General features: G+C 41.8%; 3 protein-coding genes across 3 annotated transcripts; 1 reads left to right on the top strand and 2 right to left on the bottom strand.

The window, feature by feature from the left end:
* The first annotated feature begins 2,657 nt into the window (after positions 1–2,657).
* LOC136499655 (probable pectinesterase 8) lies at positions 2,658–4,314 on the top strand. The gene is made up of 6 exons (XM_066495233.1): positions 2,658–2,771; positions 2,999–3,096; positions 3,204–3,375; positions 3,467–3,673; positions 3,754–4,013; positions 4,101–4,314. The coding sequence occupies exons 1-6, from the start codon at positions 2,658–2,660 to the stop codon at positions 4,270–4,272; spliced, it is 1,023 nt and encodes a 340-aa protein (XP_066351330.1). The 3' UTR covers positions 4,273–4,314.
* Positions 4,315–4,378: 64 nt separating this feature from the next.
* On the bottom strand, positions 4,379–9,031 carry LOC136500451 (UDP-N-acetylglucosamine diphosphorylase 1-like). Its single transcript, XM_066495801.1, has 15 exons — positions 8,586–9,031; positions 8,121–8,175; positions 7,883–8,034; positions 7,175–7,214; positions 6,742–6,831; positions 6,538–6,650; positions 6,350–6,424; positions 6,153–6,192; positions 5,977–6,059; positions 5,819–5,896; positions 5,582–5,725; positions 5,442–5,509; positions 5,144–5,258; positions 4,862–5,018; positions 4,379–4,759 (listed from the first exon to the last, which is right to left on the bottom strand). The coding sequence occupies exons 1-15, from the start codon at positions 8,757–8,759 to the stop codon at positions 4,662–4,664; spliced, it is 1,482 nt and encodes a 493-aa protein (XP_066351898.1). The 5' UTR covers positions 8,760–9,031; the 3' UTR covers positions 4,379–4,661.
* A 3,743-nt stretch (positions 9,032–12,774) lies between these two features.
* Positions 12,775–19,405, bottom strand: LOC136499059 (methyl-CpG-binding domain-containing protein 13-like). Its single transcript, XM_066494758.1, has 9 exons — positions 19,221–19,405; positions 17,160–17,520; positions 16,950–17,060; positions 16,760–16,861; positions 16,457–16,567; positions 16,251–16,361; positions 16,058–16,150; positions 15,486–15,632; positions 12,775–15,005 (listed from the first exon to the last, which is right to left on the bottom strand). The coding sequence occupies exons 2-9, from the start codon at positions 17,481–17,483 to the stop codon at positions 13,173–13,175; spliced, it is 2,832 nt and encodes a 943-aa protein (XP_066350855.1). The 5' UTR covers positions 17,484–17,520; positions 19,221–19,405; the 3' UTR covers positions 12,775–13,172.
* Between the last annotated feature and the right edge of the window lie 598 nt (positions 19,406–20,003).

Raw genomic sequence — 20,003 nt, 5'->3', positions numbered from 1 at the left:
TTGATAGTATATGGATCTTGTTCATATAGGGTGAAGGTATTATCATCTTACATGTCATGCATCTACAATCTCTTTAACATCCAAAGGCGACCTAAGAGAGCCAGCCAAATGAAGAAATAACGCTTTTTGGGTGCCCATGTCTTCTGAAGAAATTTGATCCCTTAAACCTCCAAGCTCCATAGGCCAAAGAAGAGGGAAATTCTTCATAGAAGGCCACTTCCAACGGAAAGTATCCCCTTCTTCGCGATAGTTGGATGTGTTTGAGTCTCCCCTGAATCTGCATGTATTTTAACAATCCTTAAAGTGACAGAGCATGACTATTTTCTTTGATCCAATGCTAATCAGTCAAGGTTTGTAGATATTTTGGTTGTCCCTAAATTTCAGTAGAATCAAGTTGTGCAAGGCTAGGGTTGTTCCCAGCAATGATGCTCCATCAAACTAACAATCTGACCAAGCACACTCTCCATCCCTAACATCATGGAGATCAAGGCTCAAACATGGCCTTTGTTGACATCTATCTTGACAAGTAGCACCACCCATGTACACAACTTATCGGTGCAGGCCAGTCACAGCCATCCCATATGTAAAAGCCTAGTTGGGCACCCTGAGATTGGAAATACCCCGGGCCCAACCCTAAGCTCTTTTAGCCAGCATGCCCTTGTTCAAGCGACCTCACGTTTGCCCTAGAAACAATGTCGTAGTCCAAAGGAACACTTGTAAAAGAAAATGGAGTCGACCACCCGAGGAGAAGGGCCAATGGCAATACCGAGGTAACACGAGGATTGAAAAGAGGTTGGTTGCACGAGGATAAGCCTACCCTCTAATTGAGCAGGCGACCTTTCCATCCTAGAATTCAACTGGTGACTTTATCAACCAGATGCTGGAAGTCATCATTAGAGAGCTTGTGAATTGAAAGGGTCCCCTCCTAGGTATTTGCAACAGAAATATGCAACCACATGAGGAAAAATCTCCTTAGCCAATTGAATGTTCCAGTACGAACAGTGGATTGAAAAGAGCAGCGTGATATTGGTTGCCGACCTCCAGGTTCCCTCAAAAAGGAGAAAATTTTCCTTAACGAGGGACGTCATGACTAACAACCTAAGCATCTTCAAGAAGACCAATGTCATCGATGTAGAGAGACACCCAATGGTGGACCCTATGAAGCTATGACAATCTGGTGGTACAACATATCCGCTATGGAGAGCTAAGCTAAGGCATTACATCACTAAGAGTAAGGGCATAGGGGACAGCAAGTCCTCCTACCGAAGGCTGCGACCATGGCAGATGCGACGACCGAGGGCACCATTGATGAGGACATTTGATGCTGGTTGTGGACAAAAATGATAAAAAAAATCTAGTCTTTTCAAGCCCCTAGGAACCATGTATTGAAGGATGTCCAACAGATTTTTTTTTAAAAAAAAAACAAGAAACGAAGTTGAACGCCTTGGCCGATCTATCTTTAGGAGCAGTCGAGTCGACCATTTGGCATAGAGCGCTTAATGGCATCTTGCAATATCTAAAGTTTACTTTGGTAGGGACCAACCAAGATTGGGAGCGAAGGTGTCAATCTATTAACGAGAATTTTGGAGAAGAATTTTCCAAAGCTATGTTCTATAAACGAGGTTGATAGGTCTATAATCTCCAAGCTCCTTTGGCTCGTCCCTTTTAGGAAGAAAGTTTTTTTTTTTTTTTTTTGGTGGTGGTGGTGGTGGTGGTGTGTGTGTGGGGTGGGGGTGGGGGTGGGGGTGGGGGTGGCTTTCATAATTCAAGTTGAGTAAGGCCTCAATGATTCAAGTGATGAATGCATATTCAGTCATGTTTTCCTAACATATCATTGTAACCTTTCGAAACTATATGAAACAAAGGGTACTAATGTTTGCAATATAATAGCAGTTGGAATGGCTTTACACCTCCAGGATTAAAAAGATGATAAACACATTATCTCTTTTTTTCTGTTTATTGTGTTTTATAAGTCTATAATACAACGTGCCCTTGACCATTACCTTTTACGTATTCATTGTTCACAGTTATTTAAAATACTCATTTGAAAGTCATTGTCATGACAAATTTACCAAATGTTATTTTCATGTGACAGTCTTAATAATTTGTATATACGTTGGTCGACGTTTACAAAGCTTCACTAAATGTAGTAAACACCATTCTCTTAGTAACGGAGGGCTATTCAGTAAAATATCAGGTGTTTATTATGGATCGGGAGGGTGCTATTGCTACCCACTAGTACACAAAGCTGGAACACAGCTTCGTGTATAATACGTGCAAGTTCTCAGGCTTCGCGTTGTACTACTATGTACTATCTCTGGCTATGAAGCATCTACCATTTTTTGTCTAATCTTTCGACACACTCCAGCCAGCAACGACATATAAGAACAAGGTGCATCATAACTGCAAGCCAAGCCAAAAATAAAATAAAAAACACTGATTTAAGTAGCCAACCACGAGCCTCAAGATTCAGCAAACACCACACAAACAGCGGATTAGCGCTTCGCAATTCCGCTGAAACATAACTCAACTGTGACAGTGAGGCTACTACATTTGCGTGCTCAAAATGTCCAGAAGAACAGTTCATTTGCACAATAATTAGAGCCACATAGGCCCTAAGGGAGCCTTTTAAGTTAGAAGTAGCTAGTTTACAACCAATGGGTTTATTAGGCAACTGCACAGAAGCAACATATGGAAAACATGATCCAGATCAGCTACTCGACAGTCTCTGTGAAGCCTCGTTGATGGAACCGGACATCATTCAGTCGAGTGTATTAACAGTCTAATAAGGCTAAGAAGCTACTGTCTTTTTACAAAATGTCCCCTCTCGGATTACACATTCAGATCAGAACGCTAACAAGTGTGCACGACTATTGCTTTGGGTTTTGGCCACTAGCCTTTCCCTCCGATTTGCCTTTTCACAGGTACAAAATGCTATTGCATTTTTTTTTTCTCCCTACACTGAATTCATTGGGGAGGGAACCAACTGCCATTGTAGAAATCATCCGGAGTCGGTGGTGGAAGGTTGACATCGACTTGTGTGTGGTACCACAGCAGCAAGAGGAATGTTGTGTGGATCAACAAGGGCATCTACTTGTAAGCAGTTCTCCTTGCTCAGGCTTTTAGATAGAGATTTCCTTCCCAGAATTCAGCATTGCGCTGTTACTGAGTGTACTGCTACTGAAGCTGCAGTATTGTTACAGTGAGAAGGTGACAGTCCCAGCATCCAAGCCCAACATCACATTCCAAGGGCAGGGGTTCGACCTGACAGCGATCGCGTGGAACGATACTGCCAAATCGGCGAACGGCATGTTCTATAGTGCCTCAGTCTCTGTTTTCGCATCAGGATTCATTGCGAAGAACATAAGCTTCATTGTAACTGCCTAGATGCTGCACAATGTATTCAGCTAGGTTGGAGGCTTCACCATGGGTTATATTGATAAATCTCTTGATCATTTGACACCAGAATGTAGCACCAATCCCAAGGCCTGGCGCTGTCGATGCACAGGCAGTGGCGATCAGGATCAATGGTGACCAAGCAGCGTTCTGGGGTTGTGGCTTCTTTGGAGCGCAAGACACACTCCATGATGACAGAGGCCGGCATTACTTCAAGGAATGTTTCATCCAGGGCTCTATTGACTTTATCTTTGGAGATGCTAGGTCACTCTATGAAGTGAGTGAAGAAATACTTAAATGGATTGCAAAATAATGTATTGAAGTTACCAACTGCTCTCTTACCTTTTTGCTCTCCAGAATTGCAGATTGATATCCATTGCAGATCCAGTGCCTTCAGGGCAAAGATCAATTACTGGTTCAGTCACTGCACATGCCCGGGTATCAGAAAATGACAACACTGGCTACTCATTTGTCAATTGTAGCATAGGTGGCACTGGTTGGATATGGCTTGGACGAGCATGGAGACCATATTCTCGGGTCGTCTTTGCCTACACGTCAATGTCAGACATCATAGCTTCTGAAGGATGGAATGACTGGAATGATCACACAAGAGATCAGTATGCGTCCTCCAATGTTAGTTTTTATTCTTATCTGCAAAACAGAAAGTACATTGACATCAGCTTTTGTGCAATTTGAATTTTCAGGACTGTATTTTATGGAGAGTACAAGTGTACAGGTGATGGTGCAAACCTGGCAGATAGAGTGCCTTATGCTCAGAACCTTAGTGATGTGCAAGTGTTACCTTACCTAAACACGTCTTTCATTGATGGAGATCAATGGCTGAAACCATACTGTGACTCACTAATATCTGCTTGAAGCAATTCTAGGCAAAGAGCTGGGTCACAGACTTGAAACAGGGAAAATAGAACACCTCATTGTTTGATTTTTCTCATATCATAGTTCATAGAATCAAGAATTGCAATTGTGCAAAGATAATAAATATTTGGTACATATGGTGTTTTCAACAAATATTACACAAAAGCATATCATAATCTACATTTGAACAGCACATGAGAATGCAAAACGCATTAATGCTAGGGGAGAAAGGAGGCAACTTCAGGCGTTGCATTACAATATTTGATCCTTGCATAACATACAATAGTTGACTAATATCAACATCCTTTTTGCAAGAGTAGTTATGTTGTAATCAAAATTGGGGAGATCTCATCTTCCTGTATTCAGATTGCTTCCAACAACTACTATGCCTAGAATGAAATCTCACTTGGTGCATGGAATGTTCTTCCTCTGCATATGGCTTCCAGATTCTCTCCAGTATAAGAGCAAAGCGGAGAAACTTCAACTCCTGGAAGTACAGGCAATGTTTTAACAACAATCAATGAGTTCCTATATAAAATTCTTACTTTGTTGACAGATTCCAAAACACATATACTAGGGCTGCAATTACCTGTCATGTACAAGGGCACAGAATGAGTCAAGAAGCCACCTGCAGTAACCACCCATCGGCTATGAAGCCGAAGCAGCATTAATCTGGCACTGTCAGGAGTGTCATAAGTTGCACCATTAGCATTCTTCACTGGAGCAAATTCCTCCTCACGCAAAACCTGTAAATTTAGGTGTGAACAAGCTCTGATAAAATATTTCCAAGTGATAACTACTATGTGCTTTCAGAAATGAGATTAAGAACAACACGGCTTTATTTTGAGCAATAGTTCATAAGAAATCAAACCTCAAAAAGAGCTGTTGAAGGAGAATAGTTGAACACATCAAATATAAATTGTTCAAGCTTTAAGCCTGATGTGTACCCATGGACTGAAGGAATTCTCTTCTCGGCTAGATGGTAACTGCACACAAACAATGGATAAAATTGTAAGCCAACATTCTATTATTAATTGCTGGTTTAAGGTCGACAGAAATTACAGGTTCTCCAAAAAAAATGCAGCAATTACATTATATATTAAATAAAGGATTAATGCAACATGAATGGATAAAAGTGCAAGAATAAGGGGGGAAAAAGGAATACTCACATGCTATCCTTTTCAAGACTGTTTGTCACTTGGTTCAGAAAATCCAAAGTGAACATATGCAAGCAGACCTATGAAATAAAAGAAATACACAATTGTTGGTGCATATATAGTGGGGGAGGGGAGGGGTGTAGGAATTATACATTGCTCCAGCAATAACGAAGGCGGCCAGTAGTTTGATTGATTTCAGTTGTCATAGCTGCATCCATTTCACTGTATTCAACTACAGAGAGGGGTCCACCCTTTCCACGCTGAACAAATACTCCAACTTTCTCTTGTGGATATGCCTGAACAGCACAGCACGTAATGTAAACACTCATTGAGATACATATTTCAAGCAAACTGCCAATCTATTAGGCGTGGGAAATCAATGGCCCTACCTTCCTGACAACCTTAGCAGCAGCAGATGCACCTCTGTCAATGAAGTATCCTAGGAATGTTGGATCTGCAACACGGACCTGTATCAAATAAATTAATTATTTAATGACAATAAAAAAGGAAGGCTCCATGAAATAAACTGTATAAAAAACATACTTACCAATACATTATCAACTCCATAGCAATCTACATACTTAACACCTTTTGCAGCCATATCATCGAGCAACCTTTTAGATTTTAGAGCTGGGTGCAGCCAAAGAAAAAAAAAACAGAAAGTCATGACTAACATTAATAGCATACATTTACGATTTACCGCATCATGATTTAGGGGATTACCAGCATATACTCCGCCATTGCCATCGGGAGCCTTTGCTACCTGGTTTTCAGCATAATGTTGCAAAAGAAAGATGACATTACTACAGAGATCCACAATCTGGAATCGTTGCTAGTTCAACCCATTTAGTGTAATGGATTGATGCCATAACATTACACTCTAAATTAATTTCTCTTAAATAAACAGAAACAAGAGGTACCTTATATGGTGTCTCCATAATAAATCTTCCATCATGAGATACACATGGAACAGTACCCTGCTGGAAAAATGTCACCTGCGAAGACACGAATAAAATCAGCTGTAATTCTTATAGTAGTATTTAGGAAATTCATGTATCGAAGTCAAAGAATCTCTGATCAAAACAAAGAATCATGTAATTATTCTTACTTGATTAGGCTCTAAACCAAAATATCTGTGGGTTTCAAAGAACTTTCGGGTCGCTTCATCGGTAAAGGGACTAGTCATTATATACCAGTGAATTGGCACTGTGCTACCTGGGGCTGCAAGTAGTTAAGAACAGTTTTAGCAAAAGAATGTTTAACGAAATCAGACATAAATAAACTAGTAAAAAAGCGATTAAAACTAATTTACCGTCAGTGCATTGAGCAGCCAACTTCTGAATACACAAAATCCGTTCAGCTTGTAGTTGGAAAAGTGACTTCCTAGATGGAAGCCCGATACCTAAGCGGCAAAGGGAAAGGAAATGAACACTATGAATATTGATTAATAAAAGACTTATGGAGTTTTAGGTGTTCCTCAAAAAGTGATACCATATTCTGGTAGCTAAGTGAACAAACAAATGCAGATGACACATGCAAAATTATTATCCTCACATCGATCACAAGGAATAGAGAACATGGGATGGTATAGTATTGTTGTTCTATGTATAATCTACAACGAGAATAAAAGAAATCTGTAAAGTAGACATTCACCCAAAAAAAATATGTCCCTTTTAGGTCTAATATCATAGCACTAGTTGAAGAAAGCAAAAGTAAGATTCAATGGCTTGGGTAGAAAGACTTACTGAAACATCCCTTAGGGTCAGAACTGCCAAGCCTAGTCCCCTGTCCACAATTGATATAAAAAACAAATTGCAAAGTATATGAGTGTTTTCCACCATACTGTAGTACGTAACATGGACAACCACATAGCAATCTAAGAGCAACTCCAAGAGACTCTTTATATCCTTCCTAATTTAAAGGAATAGAGATTTTGGTGAAAAATACGCTCCAACAGCCTCTTTAATTGGATCTCCAAATATAGACATCCTCTATTCCGGATTCTTTCTAGCCAAAGATCGAAAGCAAGAATGGCTCTCTAGAGTGCGCAAAAGATATAGAAAAACTGTTGGAGGATACAAAGATATAGAAAGCGATTTATACTCAAATGACTCTCCAAATGATGATTTAGATAGTAAATTTTACAAAGCCTCTTGGAGATGCTCATCTTTCTAAAACTCACTCTCTATATCATCATTTGGAGATCCATTTGCATAAAAATCGTTTTCTGTCTTTCCACTCTCTAACAAATTTTCTATATCTTGTGCGCACTCTAGAGAGCCATTCTCATTCTCTATCTTTGGCTAGCGAGAAATCCGAAATATAGGATGACTATACTTGGATAACCAATTAAAGAAGTTGTTGAAGAGTATTTTTTCACCAGAATCTCTATTCCTAGCAATTAGGAACGATATAGAGTCTCTTGGAGTTGAACTAAGTGAGTCCTAGAATACCTGGCCACCAGCCAACAAAACAACGGCCAACTTCCCCTCTGAAATGGCTCTCAAGCCTCTCCTCCACCACCTTTCTTTGTCCTCAGGAGTTCTGTCGTCCACCGTCGAGACACTTGACTCTGGCACAGGCTCAAAGGTCGGTACAGGAGCACCTGTACTTGCATTAAAACGCTATCAAATATTTGAGCACTCACTGGAACTTATATTGCATACTGAAGCACGCTAAGTGAAAGCTCACCTTGTGATCTAAGTGAGCATCGAATGATCCGATCAATCCTAGGAAGATCTAGGCTCTGAAATTTGAATCATAAAGGGAAGTCAGCCGCAGTCAATCAGGCAAGTTCAGTGACATCATCGCATTCGCTTCGCATATGAAATAACAATTGAGATCAGTGTCCATTGCTCAAGGGCAACATCAGCTCGATTATGAACATTAGGAGCCAAGGATCACACTCCTGCTACATCAAAACAGCTTGCCTTTTCATTTATTTCATTCACTATTTCATATGTGACATAAGTTGCATCCTAAATCCTGTCACAACTGCAACGCCAAAATGAATTGTGCCCTCTGGATCAGATTTCAACAGAAAGAACAGATTTTTACAACGAGTCCTTGTTTAAAAACCAAGTTTTTGTGATGAGTCCTTGTTTCAACAGAAAGAAGAAATCTTTAGGCAGGCCAAATCTTTATGTGGCTGCTCACCTCAATGTCCCGGATGAGGTGGTCGCGCTCCTCGGGCGCGAGCTCATCCCAGAAGGCGAAGGCGCCCTCCTGGCCGTAGTCCTTGAGCCTCTCCAGCAGCTCCTGCGGCGGCGCCGCGCCCCACCTCCCCGCCGCCGGGGCCGGCGCCCGAGCCGCCACCACCATCTCCGTCATCTCTCAAGCCGCAGCAGCAACCCCACCGAGGAAGAGAGATCACGAGATCTACGACACGACTGGGCAGTGATGATCTACGGCGGGTACGATCCGATCTCGGGGCCGCCGATTAATTAGGACGAGGCTGACTGATTAGCGTCGTGACTCGTGATTGGATCGTGTCAGCGTGGGATGAGGAGACAGGAGAGGTGCTCTGCACTCTGCAGTCTGCAGTGCAGTTCGGCGGTCGGCGTGGCCGGCAGCGGCAGATGCCCATATTCCGTTCCAGAGAATTTTCGAGACGGGTGCATCTGCTTAGGGGCAAAAGGGTCAAACCACCTCTGTGAAGACCACTTGCTCCCGTAGAAAATTACACCTATGGGCTATGGATCAGATTTTGTCGCAAAATGTAAACACGAGTATAGACTTAGTTTCTTCGTCTAAAGTTTATTCTCTATCTAATCAAATATTTAGACATATATATATATATGAAGTATTAAATATAGACTAAAAAATAATTAATTACATAGTTTATGACTAATTTACAAAATGAATCTTTTAAGCCTAATTAGTCCATGATTTGACAATGTGGTGCTACAGTAACACATGTGCTAGTAACGGATTAATTAGGCTTAATAAATTTGTCTCGTGGATTACTAACGGATTCTGTAATTTGTTTTTTTATTAGTATCCGAACACCCAATACAACACCTGATGTCACACTCCAAAAACTTTACACCTTAGATTTAAACAAGGCCTATGATAATATTTTATTACAATGAAGTCACTGAATCAAAGGCGCGAAATTGAGCTCACATATCACCTTATAAGTATAAATATAGATTAGATTATAAAAGCAAAATAAATTGTTTAAAAGATGTAAAATACTCGTATGCATTTGCATGTGATGTTTTTATCATGTGGAGCATGAAATAAGTGAGAATATCTATTATAAAAGTTCACACGACCACGGTACAAAAGAGTTCCTTTAAGAAAAAATAAAACATCGAGTTACTTAATGTAAAAACAAGAAAAGGAAACGGAAAAAAAAAAAGAACCAAAGAGAACAACCAAGTCCATTTATCGATGAAGAAGCTCTTGACACCACACGGGAAACTCAAGCATCTTGAAGATGAAGAAGCTCTTGACACCACACGGGAAACTCAAGCATCTTGAAAACAGTTGAAACCCAAGTAGACACCTTCTCCATGATGGGCTAAGAGAGGGCAACCGGCTCCAAGGTGAAGCACCCAGTTGTTCTACTCCTAGAAGTTCTAAGTGGCCAAGACAAATAATGTGTCCAACATTTTTCTAAGAAATTTTCTAAAGCATTTGGGACCAACAAGCTACCAACCGCAACGGTGCCATCAGTAGTCATTAGCACGAGATAAGTGATAAGCTGAAGTGATCTAGGGAGCAGAACCAAGTCTCCTGACCGTAGACACAACCGTACCCTCAAGCAAGTGGTTGATAGTATATGGATCTTGTTCATATAGGGTGAAGGTATTATCATCTTACATGTCATGCATCTACAATCTCTTTAACATCCAAAGGCGACCTAAGAGAGCCAGCCAAATGAAGAAATAACGCTTTTTGGGTGCCCATGTCTTCTGAAGAAATTTGATCCCTTAAACCTCCAAGCTCCATAGGCCAAAGAAGAGGGAAATTCTTCATAGAAGGCCACTTCCAACGGAAAGTATCCCCTTCTTCGCGATAGTTGGATGTGTTTGAGTCTCCCCTGAATCTGCATGTATTTTAACAATCCTTAAAGTGACAGAGCATGACTATTTTCTTTGATCCAATGCTAATCAGTCAAGGTTTGTAGATATTTTGGTTGTCCCTAAATTTCAGTAGAATCAAGTTGTGCAAGGCTAGGGTTGTTCCCAGCAATGATGCTCCATCAAACTAACAATCTGACCAAGCACACTCTCCATCCCTAACATCATGGAGATCAAGGCTCAAACATGGCCTTTGTTGACATCTATCTTGACAAGTAGCACCACCCATGTACACAACTTATCGGTGCAGGCCAGTCACAGCCATCCCATATGTAAAAGCCTAGTTGGGCACCCTGAGATTGGAAATACCCCGGGCCCAACCCTAAGCTCTTTTAGCCAGCATGCCCTTGTTCAAGCGACCTCACGTTTGCCCTAGAAACAATGTCGTAGTCCAAAGGAACACTTGTAAAAGAAAATGGAGTCGACCACCCGAGGAGAAGGGCCAATGGCAATACCGAGGTAACACGAGGATTGAAAAGAGGTTGGTTGCACGAGGATAAGCCTACCCTCTAATTGAGCAGGCGACCTTTCCATCCTAGAATTCAACTGGTGACTTTATCAACCAGATGCTGGAAGTCATCATTAGAGAGCTTGTGAATTGAAAGGGTCCCCTCCTAGGTATTTGCAACAGAAATATGCAACCACATGAGGAAAAATCTCCTTAGCCAATTGAATGTTCCAGTACGAACAGTGGATTGAAAAGAGCAGCGTGATATTGGTTGCCGACCTCCAGGTTCCCTCAAAAAGGAGAAAATTTTCCTTAACGAGGGACGTCATGACTAACAACCTAAGCATCTTCAAGAAGACCAATGTCATCGATGTAGAGAGACACCCAATGGTGGACCCTATGAAGCTATGACAATCTGGTGGTACAACATATCCGCTATGGAGAGCTAAGCTAAGGCATTACATCACTAAGAGTAAGGGCATAGGGGACAGCAAGTCCTCCTACCGAAGGCTGCGACCATGGCAGATGCGACGACCGAGGGCACCATTGATGAGGACATTTGATGCTGGTTGTGGACAAAAATGATAAAAAAAATCTAGTCTTTTCAAGCCCCTAGGAACCATGTATTGAAGGATGTCCAACAGATTTTTTTTTAAAAAAAAAACAAGAAACGAAGTTGAACGCCTTGGCCGATCTATCTTTAGGAGCAGTCGAGTCGACCATTTGGCATAGAGCGCTTAATGGCATCTTGCAATATCTAAAGTTTACTTTGGTAGGGACCAACCAAGATTGGGAGCGAAGGTGTCAATCTATTAACGAGAATTTTGGAGAAGAATTTTCCAAAGCTATGTTCTATAAACGAGGTTGATAGGTCTATAATCTCCAAGCTCCTTTGGCTCGTCCCTTTTAGGAAGAAAGTTTTTTTTTTTTTTTTTTGGTGGTGGTGGTGGTGGTGGTGTGTGTGTGGGGTGGGGGTGGGGGTGGGGGTGGGGGTGGCTTTCATAATTCAAGTTGAGTAAGGCCTCAATGATTCAAGTGATGAATGCATATTCAGTCATGTTTTCCTAACATATCATTGTAACCTTTCGAAACTATATGAAACAAAGGGTACTAATGTTTGCAATATAATAGCAGTTGGAATGGCTTTACACCTCCAGGATTAAAAAGATGATAAACACATTATCTCTTTTTTTCTGTTTATTGTGTTTTATAAGTCTATAATACAACGTGCCCTTGACCATTACCTTTTACGTATTCATTGTTCACAGTTATTTAAAATACTCATTTGAAAGTCATTGTCATGACAAATTTACCAAATGTTATTTTCATGTGACAGTCTTAATAATTTGTATATACGTTGGTCGACGTTTACAAAGCTTCACTAAATGTAGTAAACACCATTCTCTTAGTAACGGAGGGCTATTCAGTAAAATATCAGGTGTTTATTATGGATCGGGAGGGTGCTATTGCTACCCACTAGTACACAAAGCTGGAACACAGCTTCGTGTATAATACGTGCAAGTTCTCAGGCTTCGCGTTGTACTACTATGTACTATCTCTGGCTATGAAGCATCTACCATTTTTTGTCTAATCTTTCGACACACTCCAGCCAGCAACGACATATAAGAACAAGGTGCATCATAACTGCAAGCCAAGCCAAAAATAAAATAAAAAACACTGATTTAAGTAGCCAACCACGAGCCTCAAGATTCAGCAAACACCACACAAACAGCGGATTAGCGCTTCGCAATTCCGCTGAAACATAACTCAACTGTGACAGTGAGGCTACTACATTTGCGTGCTCAAAATGTCCAGAAGAACAGTTCATTTGCACAATAATTAGAGCCACATAGGCCCTAAGGGAGCCTTTTAAGTTAGAAGTAGCTAGTTTACAACCAATGGGTTTATTAGGCAACTGCACAGAAGCAACATATGGAAAACATGATCCAGATCAGCTACTCGACAGTCTCTGTGAAGCCTCGTTGATGGAACCGGACATCATTCAGTCGAGTGTATTAACAGTCTAATAAGGCTAAGAAGCTACTGTCTTTTTACAAAATGTCCCCTCTCGGATTACACATTCAGATCAGAACGCTAACAAGTGTGCACGACTATTGCTTTGGGTTTTGGCCACTAGCCTTTCCCTCCGATTTGCCTTTTCACAGGTACAAAATGCTATTGCATTTTTTTTTTCTCCCTACACTGAATTCATTGGGGAGGGAACCAACTGCCATTGTAGAAATCATCCGGAGTCGGTGGTGGAAGGTTGACATCGACTTGTGTGTGGTTTCTGGAATTATTATCAAATACAGAACCTGCACAATTTGGTGCTTGGCCTTTGTTCAAGTCTTGTTGCTCTGGGAAGTAGTCTGTGACAGCCGTTGTGTCATCCAGAACAGGAATGTCACCTGTAAGGGTCTTAAAAGCAAACTCAATGCAAGGATCTGACCAGATGTTTCCGAAAAGGGATTGAAAGGCCAATCCAGACTGATCAGAACCTGTTTCAGTTGTAGCAACCTGTGGTGGCAAAGCAGGTTCTGCTGCTGCTGCATTGTGGAATCTAACATTTGCTGGAAAGCTTGCAACAGGTACTTCATTTATTGGCATGGAAACCGATGAGGCCTGACTTTCAACATTTTTCCAGAAATCTGTAATAGGGGCTCCGCCATTCTGTTCAGGAGCCCAAGAGAAACCAGATTGCAGCATAGAATTTTCATCATAGTTTGGTTGCAAGTGATTGGTAGTGCTTTCCAGATCAATTTGTATTCGATCCCCAGTTCCTGATTGGCTCAGCTGAGGTTGCTTGGACAAATTTTCCTCAATTATCTGCATTTGAGTGGCACAGTCTACTTGACTTAAATATAAGTGATCATCAGTGTTTTCCTGATTGGCCTGTATTTGATTTGTAATGTCAGCTTTACTAATATGTGAATAATCAGTTGTGTATTCCTCAATACCTTGTACTGGAATGACTGTGTCTGTTAGGCTCGATTGTACTTGATCAGCAATGTATTCCTGATTGGCCTGTGTTTGATTTGTAGTGTCAGCTTTGCTCAGCTGTGAATAACCAGTAGCATATTCCTGAATAGCCGGTACCGGAATGACTGTGTCTGCTAGGCTCAACTGTACTTGATTGGCAGTGTTTTCCTCATTGGCCTGAATTTGGCCTGTAGTGTCAGTATTGCTTGGCTGTGAGTGACACGCTGTGCATTCTTCAATATCCCCTAATGAGATAACTGTGTCAGCTGGTAGGCTCGACTGGAATTGATTCCCAGTGAATTCCTGATCTGTGTGTACATGATCTATGTCTGGCTGGCTTGGCTGATCTATAGTGCATTCCTGTGTGATTTGTTTTGGAATCAAAGAATCTGTGAGCACCGATTGTAGCTGATTGGCACTGTTTTCCTGCTTTTTCTGTGTAGGATTCAGAGTATCCAATTGGCTTGGTTGTGAATGAATGGTAGTGTTTTCCTGTATAGTCTGCATTCCATTAGCGGTGTCTGCTTGGCTCAACTGTAACTGACTGAAAGTGCTTTCCAGATTACCATGTATCTGATCAATGGAGCCTGATTGGCTTTTCTGTGTCTGATCGATGGCGCTCTCTTCTATAGTCTGTACCCGATCCACATGATTTATGCTAACTATTTCATCTTCATGTTCGATGCTTACTTCAAGCTGCACATTCAATGCAGCTAAGCGGGGTGACGCTCGAACAGGAGTCACAGCGGAACTGGTTTTGCGCTTCTTGGATTTCACCTCTGCATTTGGTTCTTTCCTTTTAACAGATTTGGTTTGCCTTGAACCATTATGCGCAGAAACCGGTTGAACACTCATGTGTTCCGAAGTGTCAAGCTTGTTGCCATACCCTTGACTTGCTTTCAAGCTCTCAGGCTCTGGTAACACGGTATGTTCAGTATCATTACCATTATATGGAGTAATTAGTTCCTCCCATGGCACCATGATACCATCCGAAGTTAATATTTCACACTGAATACCCTTATCCGCAGTACCAGGCCTCGTGTGTTGCGATGATGCACTTGTCTGATTCCACAAAATTATGTAATAGTAATCAGCGAACTTGAGGGGAAAAAACAAGCAGGCAGACATAAACAAAAAGAACTCTATCCAATCACCTATAGTTTCGTACATGGTATGTAAATTGAAATCATATTCAGAAATCACAAGGCATCTGAATCATGTGATCTGGTTACACCACAGGTGCATCCAAAGTAAAAACTCCAATTCTTCACAGGTGGCACAAAGAAAAACATGCACTTGCAATATCCTATTTTCCAAGGGGATAGTGTGGTCACCAGGATATGAGCAGTCACCAAAAGGCTGGTTTGCATGGCGTAGAAGACATCATAACTATGATACGACTCAACTCCCGAATACCCATCATGAACAGATACGTGCAACTTGAGGTGTGCATCAGAGTTATGCTTCCTAGAATTTGTTTCTCTAATGTTTCTGATGGATGAATATATAGTAGTCAGACAAGGAAAGCTGCAAGGAACTCACATGAGTTTGACTTTCTGTTATATGAACTTCGAGGGTGGTGCTCTTCTTTGGTCTCACGGCGCATTGTCTAATATCTCCAGTTTCAAGATAGCGGTGCACATCCTTCAAAGAGCGAAATTCATATCCACTGACTGGATCAATGTAGTACTGCACAGATAAAAAAATTAGAGGCCAAAAGAGCCAGTTCACTGAAAAATAAACAAAGCAATGTGAAGCAAAATAAGATTTATGGAAGACATTCTATAACATAGCAAACACAACGGTATGTAGTACCCGCAGTAGTAGCTATCTTTAGGTTTCTTTTAAAATAGACACCATCACTCATAAACTAAAACCTTTATCTAAGTAAACCATTGTTATTGTTATGGAACATGGAAGAAAGAAATATTGAAGTTCATCTATGTTTTCCTCTCTTTCAAAAGGGAGACGATTTGTTATTTTAATATACAATAAGTACAAGGTATTTTTATTTCTTAATACTCAATTTCTATTCCAAATGAACATTGGTAATGACTTATATATGTTGTTTAGATAAAGGAAAAAACACGAGGAAAACGGTCGTGACACCATACCAGATCCTGAAATGAACTGCTCTTCCTTGGCCTGTATTCTTTTCGCCATCCATCAGGCAAACCCTCAACGACTCTTTCGTCCTCGCTTACAGTCTACAAACAACAGATAAGTGAAATGCCTAAATAAGTGTTTTTTTTTTTTTGGGGGGGGGGGGGGGGTTAGGTTTAGGTTTTCGGTTAGAAACTTGCTTGCCTTGGCAGCCAATCTTCCACTGCCAAGGCCACTCCGTGTTCCAGCAACCTTGTCATTTTTCATCCATCCATCAGGCTGCCCCTTTGTGACTAGTTCAGCCTTGATTGGAACCTAGAAGAAACAAAAAGAGGTAATTTCTCAAAGTCCTTGTCATATTGCATTATTAGATCACATGAAAAGGGGTGATTAGCTACAAATATCCATGCCTTGGCAGCAAGGCTTCCTCTAACAAGGCCACTTCGAGTTCCAAGAGGCGTGTCTTCCTTCAGCGACCCCTCAGCCAGCCCCTTAATGACTGATTTATCCTTGCTTAGAGTCTTGTAATGGAACAAAAGATGGCAATTTTTCACAAGATGGCAATTTTTCACAATACTAGTCAAGCTGCACTCCTAAGTAAGATAAATAAAAGGGCAAACAAGAAAAATACGCATGCGATGCAGAATCGACAGACTTGTTACCCTGCACTGACATTAAATAGAGGGTGACGGAGGGTTTTGAATTTTTTGTACCTTAACAGTAGGGCTTCTTCTGACAAGTCCACTTCGCGTTCTAGAAGGCATATCTTCACTCAAACATCCATTGGGAAGCACCCTCGTGCCTGATTCGTCAGCCTAGTATAGAATATGACAGGAAACTCTGACAAACATATAATAATGCACGAAAAACAAACAAAAATTGAGAAGTTGAAAAGTAGCATGCCTTGTCAGCAGAGCTCTGTCTAACAAGCCCATTTTGAGTTCTAGCAGGCATCTCTTCTTTCATCAATCCATCAGGAGACTCCTTTAAGACTGCTTCATCATTTATTATAGCCTAGCATGTAGGATACAAAAGTGTAAAATTCTAACATACTTGTCATGGTGCAGTCAACAATTTTGCGGTGGCTTCATACTGAATCAGAAACTTTTGTACCTCAACAATAGGAGGGCTACCTCTTACATGGTCACTTTGTGACCTCGAACATGAACCATCACGGGACTCCACAAATCTCTTTATCCTTAGAAGCCCACTTCGAGTTCTAGAACTCGAAACATCACTGGAATCCACAAAGCTCTTTACTCTTAGAAGCCCACTTCGAGTTCTTGAACATGAAGCTCTACTGAGAGCAAAAATGCCTTTTTTCCTTACAAGCCCACTTCGTGTTCTAGAGCATGAACTTTTGTCAGAACCCATAATGCAGTTTACCCTGACAACCCCACCCTGAGTTTTAGGACATTGTCTCTCATCGCAGGGCATAACACCACTTTTCCAAGCTACTTCAATTCAGAAAGACCTGCTCAATTACACCAAAACAACAAATGTCCTAAAAGCTGCATATGGAGACTATAAATTCATGATGACAAAATGCAGGACAGAAAAAGGCTTGTACTGAAACGTGAAATATATTATTCATGAAAATAGTTGCAATTAGTAACGGCAAATGGGTGATAATGTTCTCAGATCCTCGACAAGAGGAAATTAGAGTAAACCAGAGGGTAGGTAATTCAATTGTTAACGGAGTGGTTGATGCAACTATGTGCTTTTACTGTTTGATAAGAAACTTCAAGTAATAAACAAGAAATGACAAGTTTAGGATTGACTTATTACACAATAGATCTATTGGGAATCGTTTACAACTGTACTCAAATTTTTCCAATGCACGTGTTCATAGAATGCAGTAAATCAAGGATAAAAGCATTGGCCATTAGTCAAAGTTTTGTTAAGTGGGCCTAAACAGACCTGAAGGCCGGATTTCATCATACAGCCCCCATGCTCAGTTCATCTCTGCCCATCCACATTCCATCCATCCAGAGCACTACTTATTATAGTTACAGTTCTACTTCTACAAACCAAAAAAATTAGACATTTTGAAGTTTGAACCCAAATTTCACGCGAACAGCTAATCACATGGTCCAGCAGGCACTAGCCATTACTAATCATCCTGACGTAAAGTTCTAATTTTCTATTCCTACACTGCCTATTGCACCAAATTGTGGCTCTGTTCTCAGATCCTCAACAGGACGAAATCAGAGTAAAGCAGAGGGCAGATAATTCATCAATTGTTATCGGAGGGAGTGGTTGAGGCTGCTGTGTGCTTTCAATGTTTATGATAAGAAGCTTTTCTACAGCGTCAATTTTCTCACAAAAGTCCATCTATATATCATGTTAGTGTTTTTTTCATAAGTAAACTTTGGTAGGATTCAAGAGTTTTATGAAACAAAGCAAGTAATAATAATAATAAACAAGAAAGGACCAAGTTAAATCCATGGAGAGTCATATATACCACCGAGCCAAGAAATGTGGCAGAAAAAGTGTTCACAGAATGACCATTAGTTAGGCAAAACAAAAGCCAAAAGTTTAGGTCAGGTGGGCTTAAAACCGGCCTGAAGGCAGAATTTCGCCATAGGAACAGCATGATGCTTACCTCACCACATCTCCCTTCATCCATCCATCCATTACTCCGCCCACCCACTGGTTATACTTTTATATAAACGCTATAAAAACTGGGCATCTCCAAACCCAAAATTTCACCCCGAACAGCAAATCACGTAGTCCTAGTCCACTACGCAGTAGCCTATAACCCAAAAAATGGAACTTGAATTGCTACTCATCCCGACCTAAAGTTACGATTTTTCTCGTACGCCACTGCTTACCGCACCGAATCTCTGCTCTAGCACCCCCCGGAAAATCAATCTTCTTCCCAGCCCGAAAATCCACTCCCCGAACACAACCGCACCCAGAAGCGCCAAGCCCCAATTCCCCAAACCACTCTCCCCATACACATCGAACCCCAATAAAAAGAACACAATGAATCCCGCACCAAACTGCCCAACCGAAACACACCGAACCTCCCGGTCCCGGAGGCCACCGAATCCCATCGCGTCCCAGCGTACGGCCACGCCCTCTCCACCCGTCACCCGAGAGCTCCGGAGGAGAGAAGGGACTGGGGAGGAAGGAGCGATAGAGGAGGGAGAGAGAGCACGGATGACTCACCGTCCCATCGGTACGGCGCGGCGGGTGGAGCTCCCGCGGCTAGGGTTAGGGTTCCGGCGGGGTGGGGGAGGCGAATCGGTCGAGCCGTCGAGGCAGTGGAAGAAGAGTTTTTTTTTTCTGTGCGTGTAGAGAGTAATGGAAGGGAGAGAGAGATGCGAAGGAGGAGTTGGGGACGGCAGCGGCAGGCACGCACGCGTCACTCGTCAGCTGGCTCTACTCGCCTTTCCCTTCTTTTACCCGAATTTTTTACATTTTAGTATTTTTTTTAGTTTCTCACAAATAGACCCCTGGATAAAAGATTTTAGAATATGGACCCTTAGCTCGACGCCATAGGAAAGATTTCATGGACCCTTAGCTCGGCGTCATTGGTGCTAGCGCCGAGCTAACACGTCTCGGCGTCAGCGTTCCTAGCGCCGAGATCTTGGGCTCGACGCTGACGTGGCGCTGATTTGGCAGGCATCTCGGTGCCATAGATGTTGGCGTCAAGTCTCCTTTCATCTCCCTCTCTCGCTATGCTGGTACTTTATTGCGCGTAGTTTTTTCGGCAACAGGATGGCCGAACGGCGGGTGGAAGAGTACTGTGCAGAAGTTGGAGCAGTTATCGTGGCTCGTGGGATGGGTATGTATGTACGATTACGTGCCTGCGTGTTTGGATTTTTTATTGTCTGTACAGGTTGCGTCATGTCAATGCCACTACCCACTCCGTCCTGTGCGAGCGGTGTTCGACTACCCACACCACGCGACAAGATCGCCGCTATAGTGGACGGAAGGAGGGAGGGGGAC

Source organism: Miscanthus floridulus, chromosome 13 (genome assembly GCF_019320115.1).
Source record: "Miscanthus floridulus cultivar M001 chromosome 13, ASM1932011v1, whole genome shotgun sequence".
In the NCBI taxonomy this organism is placed as follows: Eukaryota; Viridiplantae; Streptophyta; class Magnoliopsida; order Poales; family Poaceae; genus Miscanthus; species Miscanthus floridulus.
Note: the sequence above shows the minus strand (reverse complement) of the source record. Positions and strands in the feature narration are given on the sequence as shown.